This window comes from Saccostrea cucullata, unplaced genomic scaffold, assembly GCF_032062105.1.
Source record: "Saccostrea cucullata isolate Sc308-1 unplaced genomic scaffold, CSIRO_AGI_Scuc_v1 ctg8076, whole genome shotgun sequence".
NCBI classification, from domain to species: Eukaryota; Metazoa; Mollusca; class Bivalvia; order Ostreida; family Ostreidae; genus Saccostrea; species Saccostrea cuccullata.
In genome coordinates, this window is record NW_026936842.1 from 59239 (window position 1) to 72970 (window position 13732).

The 13732-nt window shown below is 31.4% G+C and overlaps 1 protein-coding gene across 5 annotated transcripts; it reads left to right on the forward strand.

The window, feature by feature from the left end:
- Positions 1–1191: 1191 nt before the first annotated feature.
- Positions 1192–9887, forward strand: LOC134246705 (uncharacterized). 5 transcript variants are annotated; one of them, XR_009987684.1, is made up of 8 exons: positions 1192–1596; positions 2539–2579; positions 6236–6334; positions 7406–7489; positions 7726–7868; positions 8931–8999; positions 9109–9177; positions 9286–9887. XR_009987684.1 is itself a non-coding variant. In XM_062729064.1 (8 exons), the coding sequence occupies exons 4-8, from the start codon at positions 7484–7486 to the stop codon at positions 9669–9671; spliced, it is 678 nt and encodes a 225-aa protein (XP_062585048.1). In that variant the 5' UTR covers positions 1217–1596; positions 2539–2579; positions 6236–6334; positions 7406–7483; the 3' UTR covers positions 9672–9887. The 5 variants fall into 5 exon arrangements, 4 of the variants coding, with proteins under 4 accessions (XP_062585051.1, XP_062585048.1, XP_062585050.1 ...); XM_062729064.1 differs by having other exon boundaries at positions 1217–1596; positions 7406–7494; XM_062729065.1 differs by lacking the exon at positions 1192–1596 and adding an exon at positions 1627–1837 and having other exon boundaries at positions 7406–7494.
- The last annotated feature ends 3845 nt before the right edge of the window (positions 9888–13732 follow it).

Genomic DNA, 13732 nt, shown 5'->3' on the forward strand with positions numbered 1-13732 from the left:
ATATACAATCAATCAATCAATCTGTCTCAAAGTCCATCTGTTTCTTTCTTTAATGTAAATTAATTGATCTCTACATCAAAAACTATTGCATTTTCAACTAACCCTTTTTATAATACTTTGAAGTATACACATGTGCAGGAAATATGACTTCGTAAGTCACCAGGTCAGTTGTGCTCTTGACTTTCAGGTTCCTTTTTGGTTGCTGGTGGAACTTCAGTCATCAGCAACAATCCCCAAGCGCACTCTGTTTCTAGCAGCCTTTTTCACTTGTTCCCAGCTCTCTCCACAGTCTGTTTTGAGCAGTTTTTTTTTCTTTGCAATATATACTCAAAAGATGTCAAAAGATAAAGGGAGAGGTTTTTTTAAGTTGCAAGAACTTGTAACCAATCCCTTTGTATAAATTATACTATAAAATATGTTCAAAACAAAAGATATTTTCTTATTCATTTTTACGTATTTTTTTATATTTTAAACTTTACACATTAAACTAGCTAAAAGGCGGTAGAAAATCCCCACTCTTTACCTGTATTCCATTGCACAGCATTTATACACAGGGAAGCAAATTCAAGAATGTTTTAGTTCAACAGGTAAGATTACATGCTATGTAATACTACTTTTATTTAATCCAAATCCATGCAATCTTTATCTAATTCTCAGTGTATATGCATCTTTACGTATTCATTTTAACATACGTAGTATACATTAAATGTTTGGATAGGTAGCTTTTCACAAGCCACTAGAAAGTGCTGACAAGTAATGCACACCCACAATACACTCTTTACTGTTATTTTGTTTTAACTGACTGGAGATCAGACAAATTTCCTTTGTGACTTACTTCAAGGACCCCATACTTTCAGGCTGAGGGGTACGCTACTGTAATTTGAAAATATTCATACTAAAAACGATGCATTTTATGAGAATAAGTATGTTATAAGGTGTTTATTAAAAGGATGATGTAGTGGAGTAACATTTGGGCAGATCATCGTTTATCCATGCACTTCTGTATAAATACTTTAGTTCTTCAAAATACTTTCATGTTTATTACATTTCATCACAGGAGTTTATTGATGCAATATTTATATTAATCCCTTGTTTATGAATGTATTTGTATATACAGACGTCTGTCATATTTTATAATTTATAAAAAAGAAACTAAAGTGTGTCACTCAAGCGTGAAGTGCAAAATAACTTACCTGTGTTCCATGTTTTTTATCATTTCAATTTGATTCTAAATACTTTCCCCAGGCGTCTTCGCAGATATTATATATTCCTTGTAAAATTTCCACGGGAAGATAGCCATATCTTCGATAGTCCTGAATAGTTCATCCGGGATAGTGAAATTTTCCTCATGATGTTTATATACTTGTCTTGGGTTTTTCCCGCACATTTTTAATGGTATTCAAATCTGATGTGTTGATTGTACGGTCTAGCTAATGCATTTGTTCCTGGATTTATTATTTTTTCCCAATGCCTTGGGTTCGGTGGATCGGTCTTTGCTTTGGTGGATCGAAACATTATCTTCATGCATTTTTGGTTGAGAAAATTGGCTATAACGGACCACAGGTGATATTTATATCTGTGTGTGTTTTCAGAGCGGTAAGTACAAGCGAAAATTGTGCATGAACACCATGATAGTTACATTTACATGTATGCATCTCCGAATCATAAAAATGATTCTTACTTCAGACAGTCGGGAGACTCCGTCTTATCCTTTTGACGTCATATATATAACCTATTGTTTTGACCCAAAGTAACTTAATATTCATCAAACAAATGTATTTTTCCCACTGACGATTCACATCCTTCACACGGACTTCCATCTTTACATGTATCTATGGTAACCTTCTCGGCAAACGAGGTAGCTTTTCCAGTAAACATTGAAAACGCCATTTTTTTTTCTAAAAATAGAATCCAACCGGAAAACATTAACCAACCATTTTTTCCAATCTTTTCATAATATATACGTAGCTTAAGATAAAGGAAAGGTTAAAACCGTATATATGATTAATGTTTGGAGAACATGTTGAAAAACATATATCTTTTATTTTATCGTTTGTAATGTATTTATGTCTTATGTATTGCTATAATTAGAAGAATACTCAACGCAATGCTTTGTAAATAGAATAAAAAGATTTTTTTTGCGTAAAAATAAGCAAATGAATTCAATAAATTAACTTTAATTTGTGAAATATAATTTCTCAATACATTTTCTTCATCATTGATATATTTAAAATATTTTATTTCGATCTAACATTTTATAACAGTTTTTGTTTTAAAACTACAACTTCTTATTACAACCAAAGAAACATGTAATTTGATAAACAACCTGCTCTTGGTTTAGCTTCTTGACAAAATTAAAATTGAATTTTCGTACAATTTAATGGGCATAATAATTACCATTTCAAAATCTTTAAGTATTTTTTAATAAAGGCCTATTTTCTAATAAATATTTCTATTGTTTTTGTTTAATTGTGTATTTAGTAAAGCCAAATGTTTAATATAAAGTTATTCTAAACCTTGATAATAATATTTTTACAGGTCCTAATATCAGCAACATACTCTGTATTATCTAGATTGAGGTAAATATAGTCATTTGACAGAGTGTGTATATTTTCCTTATTAGATTTTTTTCTCGTTTGAAGTAAATATGGTAGATGGATATGTTTTTGTTTGTTCGCGTATGTATGATATATGTAGCTCATGGACGATCTTTTTTCTTCTTTATTTCATTTTTCGCTTTATTTTTTTTTCATGTTAAGTTTCTTATGATAATATTCCATTTTTTATTCATTTTTTATCCATTTTATTTTTTTTTCATCTTTATTTGATTTTACACCATATACATGATAATGTCTTACATCTAACATTAGTGATAATGGATCTCGTATGTATTTACTTATAATGAATTTTATCAAAAGGGTTGAGTTTTTAAAACAAAGAAAAGGTAACAAAAAGAAGAAAAAGGTGTTCTAATTGTTATACTTTGATAATGAAAACATATATAAAACAAATTATGAAAAAATATTGAAAATAGTAAATTGTTGTAAAGTTTAAGATATTACTTTAAGAAAATGACAGAAGTGAAAACTTTTAATTTAACATTTAAAAAAAAAACATTAGAAACATCTTGTTTTCAGAAGATACATTTTGGAATAGGAAATTGCACAAAATAGTAATATAGTTTTTTTTATTTGTTTTATAAAAATGTTAAAATAGATATTCAGCAAAAACCTTTCACATGTTTCAACAAGTAAATTAGGTGTTACTTCTAGAAATCATTAAAATAAAAAACTTTTAACTTGCAAAAATTAACAAACATACACACAGATGCGAAGATAAAAATAGGGCACAGTTTTATGACGTAAAATTCACCAAATTTAACCAGATTTTTATTGTTCGAGTGAGATTGAAGACGCTTTTTAAAAAATTTATTTTAAGTTTACAATTGCATAATTATGATCTCTATTAATTTAGTTTTTCATATCATATACATTCTAGTACCTATACAGAGAAAGTTAAAATCATTCTGTTGGATCAATGTAAATTTACCTTCTTTCCTTATACATATACCAGCAAGTCCTTTTGGTGTGTTTATTACAGACTTATAGAGACAAATCTTAAATGCTGAAACTAATGTTTTCAAATTTATGCATGATGGAACTTCAAGGTTTCGCAAACTTATTAGATCATGCTTAGTATCTGTTAGCTGCATGAGATTTTAACATTTTTTTCATTTGTTTATGATCATAGTGTGTACATGCAAGTACATTCATTGCTCAATACATTGATGAGAAAAAGTTTTGTCCTTTGAGGGTAAATACGTAATTGGACTCCATTTAAATAGGAAATTCAAAAAAAAAACAGTGTCATCTTGAAGATTTTTTATTGCTTCTCTCTCCCTGCGGACTGGTTAATATGGTCAAACTCAGTTTTTGTTTGTTTTGGATTGTTTGTTTTTGTTTGCATTTTAGATTGTTTTATTTTCCTTAAAAATAACTATTTTTTTATATATTCCGAAAAACATAATTCAGCATTTATGTTGAAATGTTGAAAGATACATAAATTACCAACATACCGACCAATGTTGGTCATACTGAGTCGCAATATAGGGCACACAAACTATATTTACACATGTTGATATTCGCCTACTGCAATTAACTGATAAATTTCATATATTTTTACAGTTAAGCTAGGTTATATTGAGTATTTCATTTTTAGATTGAGATACTAGGTAAAGACATCCTTGGACATATTTTATAGTTCCCGAAATCTAAATCAAAATATTCCTCTACAAAACAAGTTTGTAAGAAACATCAGCAAAATAGGTTTGACATATACTCAACAAGAAAAGTTAAGGGGTTATGTATAATGTGCTGTATTTAAATTAAGAAAATTTCAATTCTGAAATTTAATATAAATTGATGTGATGAATCTTGATGAAAATTTTATGTGGATTTTAATGATGGAAGGTGACAAGTGTGGAAACAGAAGAATAAGCGTTTAAGTGACTGCTGCGTGGCTCAACATGATCGCTTTGGAGGAGGTTTTGTTATGGTGTGGGAAGGCATTTTGATTCAGGGATCCACGGGGTTGCACATCATCAGAAATAGAGCGTTGACCGGTATCAGATACAGAGGTGAGATCCATCAGCCAATTTTAAGAACATTTGTCGGGGCAATGTGAGCAGAATTCGTTTTTATGGATGATAACTTCAGGCCACACAGAGCAAACGGAGTGAACCAGCGTCTTGAGGCAGATACTATCGAGAGAATGGAGTGGCCTTCGAAGTCACCAGACCTCAATCCTATTGAACATGTCTGGAATGTTCTTGAGAGGCAAATTCAGCAGCTTGATCCTGCTCCATGCAATGGCCATGAACTTGAAGTTGCTCTGTTAGAGGAATGGGATCGGATACCGCAAGGGACCAACCGTTCAATCATCCAAAGTCTCCCCAGGCGATGCAGGGCTGTTATTCAGGCAAGGGGAAGCTTCACCAAATATTTAGAGTTGTTGGATAATTGTCCATTTTGAATTAAACAATTTATGTAATTACTGTGCATTTGGAAATTCACTCTGAATATGAGGGTATCAATAAATGTTAATCTTGTTCTTCTGTCCAAGTGAACATTTACCATTAGTTTCTTATTAAATGTGTAATAACTGTACAGAGGAAATTATGTAATTTATTTTGATTAAATATACTTTTTCGATGTAGAAATTATTAATGAAGGTTTTCATAACCCTTAACTTTTTTTGTTGAGTATATCTTACTTTGTTCTACAGAAACAAGGTACCGTTCACGGTATCTCAGTCGGTAGAGTGCTCGCTTCGTGATCGGGAGGACGTGAGTTCGTATCTCGGCCGCGACTGACCCAGTCGATCAAATGGGTAGCAACTGTTCCTTCGCCATGCGCTTGGCACTTTGAAGTAAAAGTTGCGGTTCCTTCGGATGAGACCTTAAAAACCGAGGCCCAGTGTCAGCGGCAGGCGTTGGCACGATAAAGATCCCTCACTGCTCAATGGCCCTGAGAGCCGAGTAAAGGTCAAAATTTGAAGCCTTTCACCGGCATACGGTGACGTCTCCATATGAGTGAAAAATTCTCGAGAGGGACTTTAAACAATATACAATCAATCAATCAATCAGAAACAAGGTCTAAATTTTAAAGGATGTTCCAAGTAGCAATGAATACCAATATTAATGTTATGTTACTTTTCGTTGGATTAAACTACGCTAGAAGTTTCCTCGACTCTTTATCAATTGAGAAAGTGCTTAACATTTGCACAGCAATTTTATTTATTTTGGAATATTATTCCGTTTTTTTAGAGTGTACATTATTTATTTCAAATAGGATATGTCATTGTGCCGAAATTGTTTTGTTGTAGTGTTTTATAAGGTGAAATGTTTTAAAGCTTCTACATCCTGTGGGTACTTAGTAAGTATAAGAAAATATATTTGAACGTTAACTTTCTCTTGATAAAAGATATACATCATATGCATTTAAAAGAAAAAACATATTTGTATGGGAACACCTTTACCTATCCTTTACTCACTTGCGTAACTTTAGATACCCGGGAGCTTAAAGATACGTTTGTTGTCTTTTTAATCAACAAGATATACTGAGCTTTTTACATACGCTTCATGACTGAGCGGTGACATTTATTGCACATGTCTGTAAAAGTAGAATATGTATTTTCAAGGTCTTTTTAACATGTACTATTTTTGTGTCACTTTCAGAGCAGAGCGATACTAAGGGATCCATTTAATCGACGTTTGTTTGTCTACTAGTACTTGTTTGTCCGTCCTTTTATCTGTCTGTCTGTCACATATTCTGAGGTAAGGATTTTATATTTTGACCTATTCCTAGTATCTGGTATTGTATTCTATCTATAATACTTCGGTTGGAAGGGAATTATCTCAAAATAGTTCTGAGGGTTTGAAATGAATGTTTAGATCCTATAGCTTCATATATTGAATTTCAGATCAACTTCATCAAGTTCAAATTTTTGCGAAAAATTGTTCCAGATGATAACATTAAATGCATTTGAGTATTTGTAAGGAAGTAATATACCATATTTCTTAATAACGCTGGCACGTAGCATGAAAGGGGGATGCAATAACATCTTACTATTGAAAATGACAATTGAAGCCGGTTCCCCTTTTTGTTACAAAAAAGTCGAGTAAAGGTAATGTAGTAGGGTATTAAAAAATGGGCTCTGAGGGAAATTTGATTCAAACCCCCTCCAACCCACTTCCTACAATTTTTTAGTTTGGACGAGTTTCCCCTTTTTGGTAGATAAGGTTTTTAGGCACGTAAATTCTCATTTCAAAAATGTCGATGTGACATAAGAAACATTCGTATTTAAGGTTAAAGTCACAGGTTCTTAATATTCAAGTCATACATGTATAATAATATATTGCATAGATTGATTCTCTGATTATACAAGTCCTTTTTTAGCCCTTTGCAATATACATGTAATATTAATAGCCAAACATCTTATGACTTCAAGACGAATCTTGTAGATTTTGAAGACTAAAGCCTCGTGATCAACGTAAAAATAAAGAATTGCATAAAGTAGTTTTTTGTTAATAACCTTAGATCTCTTTTTGCTAATGCATATAAAGCTTGATATCATGAATCTTAATAAGGACAAACCCCAAAACAAAAAGGTCAAAGGTTAACATCACCCCTTATCTTTCCTTCGGATTAGGTATTCAAGGCTTTTTTTACTTGGGTCGAGGGACATAAATTTCTTGAAATAGCTTCAATCAATGTTTCTTTCATTACCTTTTTAAAGGAGCGTTCCTGTTCCAAAAACAAAACTCACAGTGATTTTATGTTAAGCATCGACATCATAATAAATACCTGTCCTGTATTCCCGAATGAAAATTATCGTTCTATTGTAGATTGCATTTTATGAAACATAAAATGGTCAATGAGTAAAACTTATGGTTTGGTGAAAACAGCTAAAGCAATCCTCTGTGATGACAGTTGGGTAAATCTCTCTCTCTCTCTCTCTCTCTCTCTCTCTCTCTCTCTCTCTCTCTCTCTCTCTCTCTCTCTCTCTCTCTCTCTCTCTCTCTTAACAACTAAATCAGAAAAAGCTCTGCATCTATTTTTTTTTTCAAAGAGAAGCATTCAAAAGAAATATAAGAAAAAGTTGTACATATAATAGCAAATTTATTTTTTTTCGCCAGACGTGTACATGTATCCTTTCATTTTGTAGGGATTCCATTACATATATTGGTGTTTCCGCCATAGGTGCGCATATTTTACTTTTTATATGCATCGTCATAGCTTATGTTAAAAAGTACGGCTGCCAGAGAAGAACAAAGACACGATACTACCAAAATACTAATACATTTTCAGGTATTTTAATTCAATAAATCAATACTGAGAGCTACCCAAATTTATACAAGTAAACTTGATTCTTCGGCGTCAATATAATGGCCAACTACTTCCTAACTAAAATTGAAACAAGTATTTTACATTTTGTCATTGGTCATTTGCAAAACCATTTTATTTACCCATTCTGACTCTACAAAACAGTTTATCATAAGATAGAGATAATTATGTTTATCATTATTAATATAACAATACCGTAATCTTCTGAAATCAGACCTTGGATTCCCTCAGGTAAATATTTTTACCCTGTGATAAGAAGAAATGATCTTGTATTCAAATGACTCGGAATTGAAAACCTTCACATATATAGTTTTGATTTTCATAAGATAAAGACATATCAATACAATAAACTAATAGACATATGTAAGAGAGTGAGAACCCTAAATTCATCATCCATAAATTAAAATACATTTCCTAGGCATGTGTATTGTATTTAGATGATAAACAGATACATACGATAAACAAAAGATAAAAATTGATATTGATGTCGTTTCTACTCTTGATGCATATAAAGTCCACAGCAATAAAATGATTCATTTGATTTTCTTAGAATTTGATCACTGACATCCAACATATTGTGTACATGTTTACGCAATGATGCAACTTTTGTTACTTTTGTCCCAGAAATCCCGCGAGATTTGTACATTTTGTGATTTGTGTTTTACAAAAGAGCGCACAAAGAACTTTAACTCTTCCATAGTGGAAATAGGACGGATTGCAAAGTCACAAGTTAACGTTATTAGAAATGTTCTAAATTCATCTTTACAAGCGTCAACTGTCGGACATGTATATACAAATGTACCACTATAACATGCAAACGCAAGAGAATGTTCTATGTACACTTTATTTCAAAGTGAACTAATTGGAAAATAACTTGTTCCAGTTGACTTTTAACATGATCACTGTTTATTTTCGTTACATTTCTTTCTTCCCGAAAACAGTTTATTTTAGTGTTTGATTTGATTTTATTGTTGCTATTGAAAGTTTTGCAGGGATTAGGTTTTATTCGGTGCTTATATATTTTAGCTGAACAAATATCAAGGCAACCAGAGGCTAACAGATCAGTCACAACAATATCAAATGGCGTTTTAAATGGTTTGTCATTTACGATATATCTAATTCTCAAAAGAAATTTTGGTAAATTTAATATTTAATGATATAAAAAGGCTTCAAAAGAATCCCTTTTTTCCGTTTTTATTCTCAGTAAACCAATCATCAGCCGGGCAGTCAAATGTCCATATGTCACCGATGTTGTTAGATGCAGTTGTACATGGTATCCTTAATACAAATTATTTGAATTTCAACTTTTTTATTTATTTCAAAGTAATTCTTATTTATCATAGGATTTAATTATATATGTTGTTAAACAAAATTTTTTTAGGATATCACGCATCAAGACAAACAAGGGAACAAACATCCTCAGATCCTGAAATACATAGCTTGTCACCTACAGAACATTGCGACTTAGATCAATATGATGAAGAATCTAGTGTTTCATCAATGACCACATCATGTCCTCCATACTTAGAACATGAAGGACAACATATGGAACAATTCGACCTAAATCAATGTGATGAAGAATCTAGAAATTCACCTATATCTCCCCCTTGTCCCCCATATACAGAACACGAAGACCGTTATGTGGGACAGTTCTTTCCGACTGATTACCCAGGTGATTGTTTCCAAGACTGGCCAGATGATCCTCCGCCTGCGTATAGTAGTTTATTTGAAATAGTTAGACCTGCTGATGCTTTGCTTTTAAAATGATGTGGACATTTTTTCTTGAAGGTATTTGTTTGTTTAAAACCCAGCATGTAAAGACTAATTGCTAAATGCATACATTTATGATGTTTATTATATTGCAAGGCAGCGATGATTGATGATAAATATTGTTAACATGTACCGGTATATTCTCTTTTTACCTACAATTAAGTTGATAGTTTAAGATAATTGAGAATTACCTTTGCTATAACTGTCTACCCTTGAGACATAATTTTACAATTTTAGATATGTATATATATATATATATATATATATATATATATATATATATATATATATATATATATATATATATATATATATATATATATATATATATATATATATAACTGATTGCACAAAGATGTGAAATAACTGAATAACGAATACCACAAAAAAATCAAATACCGAATTAATTTGTTTTGTACTATGCATTTTCATCGACGTTACAAAAATTGATTATTCTAAAGATCATAATAATGCCTGATATAATTTTATTTATCTCATGTTTACCCCTTTATCCAGTAGATTTAGCTCATATGATATCGTTTTCGTATCCCACAGTTGTAACGTTATAGCGTTATAAAGTAAAATAAAATGGAGTCCTATATAAAAACAGTGTAAGACATTGATTGTGGAGTAAAAAATAAAATGTAAGAACATGGGATAAAGTGAATCTCAAATGATTTGTAGTTGAATGTGATTTTTATTCAACTCGCTTTGTGATAAAACACCTTTTATTTACAATGCACTTTTTTCAAAAATATGTAAAACATATATCGCACATTTTGTCAATAAAACTAGCATGTGCATGTTAGTTGTAAATATGTTGCCTTTCAAAAATAAGGAACGGAAAATGAGATATCGTTGTCTTTAGTGTCATTTTAACTCCCATTATTATTGACAATACCAGTACAAAATTATATGCAATGCATTTCACGACTTCAAATTATGAACATCACGCGTGCACATTTGTATTAATCATTGATGATATTTAACAATGCCAATATAAAAAAGGGGAGAAACTTGATTGTTTTTCTACATGTTTCTTAAGTATGAAATAATAAAGTTTTTAAAGACAGTATAATTTCAGACAACACAAACTTTTAATGAAATTGTACTGTAAAATAGTGATAAGTACATTAATATTTTATAAATAATTTTATGGCACATCTTTGTAGTAAAAGGGGGATAACTCTAACATTACACTCCACAGACATGTAGGTTTGATAACTTGGTTTGATTTGACGAGTGGTGCGCACCTCCGGAAATACGTCATAAAAACCACCACATGTACTATTGACTTGATTTTACAAAACCCAACCCACTCTCCCCGGGCCCCTTTTTGGTATTTCTTTTAATACAGATAGCCTTTTAGCCAATGTCAAAGGTTTATGGATAAGTTTTCCCCCATCTTTGATGGTTGTAGCTTTTTTCACATTATCTAATCATTTTTAAAAGTGTTTAAATTTGAAATTCATATGTATATGGTTGCTTTTAATTCTAAACTGTCACATATGTTATATTTGTGATCATACATTGTATCATACCCGATTATGATTATGGGTTAGTGTGATTATGATTTTGGCACTTCTTGGAACTGATTTGTAATTACTGATTAGCTAGATTGACTGATTATGATTGATTATATCAATTGATTGTGAATTTTGATTTTGAATTGTATGATTATGAATTATTGATCTGACGAATTATGATTGATTAGATTGATTGTGAGTTTTGTCTTCGTCATTTTAATAAATGACAATTTTCAATTCAATACATTCTCTATTGTTTATTCTATCAACCATCAAACAAAGCACAACATACAGAATGGTGCCATAAAATATATTTATGTGTATCCCTCTCCTTGTTATAATAGATAACGTTTTATTGACTTGGTCTCATTTTCTATTAGTTACCCGCGTGTCGCAGTGGTTAGAGCATCTGCTATAAATTCGCGGATTAAGGGGCTGAGCACTACGTCACGGGTTCAACTCCCCTCCGTAACAAAGAAGCTCGTCCTTCCAATTATACCTTGTAAAAATTGTGATCCAGTAGATTTTGCACGAAAAGATTTCCTCAGAATAATCAATGGCCTTGATTGCCAAGAAAAGGTATGCAGTTCTTCACCTGCAAAGTGGTGGTGTCTCCATATGGGTGTAAACCTCACAAAAGGGACGTTGAACAACAAACAAGCAATCACTTAAGCAATAAACATTTTCATTACCTCGTTATTTTTTTTTGGGGGGGGGGGGGGGCAAAAAAAAAAGGGTACTTAGCAATATTGTCAGGAAAAACCATATCATGTCTTTGTCATCTGTCAGGTTCTTTATGTGTCACTTCCATGGGAAGGACAAAGCACCAAGTCTGCATAATAGGCAAAAAATGGACCGGTTGGAGTAAAATGGAACCAAGACCTTCTGATTTACTTGTCCTGTAATCTATCAAGATGATTGGATCCTACGGCCTGATATAAAATTCTTTATTTCTTTATTTTATATACTCAATACATCAATATCACTATTCTTGACTAAACATAATCAAACTTTTGGTTTTTTAATGCATCACATTTTAGCAAAATTAACTTCATTTTAATGTGTGCATCTTCTTTGTTATCACACGTGTCGCCCGTTGACCAAATATACTGTCCTTGATTGGAAATACAACGGAATCCTTGATATTGGGGTATTGGAAAGAATGGTAAACTGTTAATTTAAAGCACTCTTTATATTTGATATACGCATTAAAAATTGTAACTGATTTCTATAACAGATGTTTTCTTCAGTAAAACTTTGTAAAATGTAAATCAACAGATCAATGCAATATATATTATCAACATGCATCTATTTATAAACGTGCAATATCTAAAACAGTTTTTCCCGGATATATGTCGTTCTTAAGTATCTTTTTAATTTACATCAACGTATAATTTGTATACATACATGAGTAACTATCTTTTTAACAAATAGTTACTGTGTCGTCCAAGTGTTATTACCATCCTTATCAAAGCAGGAAAATGGATTTTCATTATTTCTAAATCTGTGTGAGACCGGGGAATAATAACTTAATATTAAACAATAGAAGGAGAAAGAGGAGTCGTTAAAATGTGGTTAATCTACATACAGTTTGTAACAGGTAAACAATCACTTTTTATCAGCATTCTTTTTCTATAGAATATTAGTATAAAAAAACTATTACTAAATCAATAATAATTCATTTATTTTCAACTATAATAGGCATATATAGAAAACCTGTTCTCTTTCTCATTTGTTTATGTAATAAAATCACTTTTATGGTATCTTAAATTCTATGTAGTACGTAATATAATCGTGCATATACAATGGTATACTTAATAGAAACACATTACTGTTACAGTAGATCATTAGTATACACATAAGTAGTTTTTCTTTTTAAAATCATTCTTCTTGTCTGTGATGCCAGAAAGGGCTCTTATTTGGAAATAAAGAATCTATCTATATTCCGATATTTACAGTAAAACTCGTTTAGTACGAACACAGATATTGCAAAATCGCCGATACAGCGTACTTATCTATCTTGTATCCCTTGATATATTCTTATAATTTAATTTTATTTGTAACCCGTCATTTGATTGGGTAAAAGATTTTAGGCATTTCTTACAACATAACTTGCCTACGTCACAATGAGTTACGTCAAATACGTATTACTCCGCTTGACGTTACTTTCCAAATAATGCTCAATTTGAAGCCTTTTTCCGGGGGAAATATTGTCTCATTGTATACACTGAAATTAAATTATATGGAATGAAGGTGATTTCAAGTTATGTTATCCGATATAACAAAACTTGGGCAAGTTACGCTTTCTTATAAACCGCTTCGCGCTTTATAAAGCGTAAACAGCCCCAAGTTATGTTATATCGGATAACATAAGTTGAAATAAGCTTCATTCCTTTGATATGGATATAACGAATTACGGATATAGCGAATTAATATAGGTCCCAGTGACTTCGTTATAACCGAGCTTTGCTGTTTAGGCTAAATGATAAATAAAAGATACGTATTTTTCAGCATTTGTAGACAGAGTGTCGG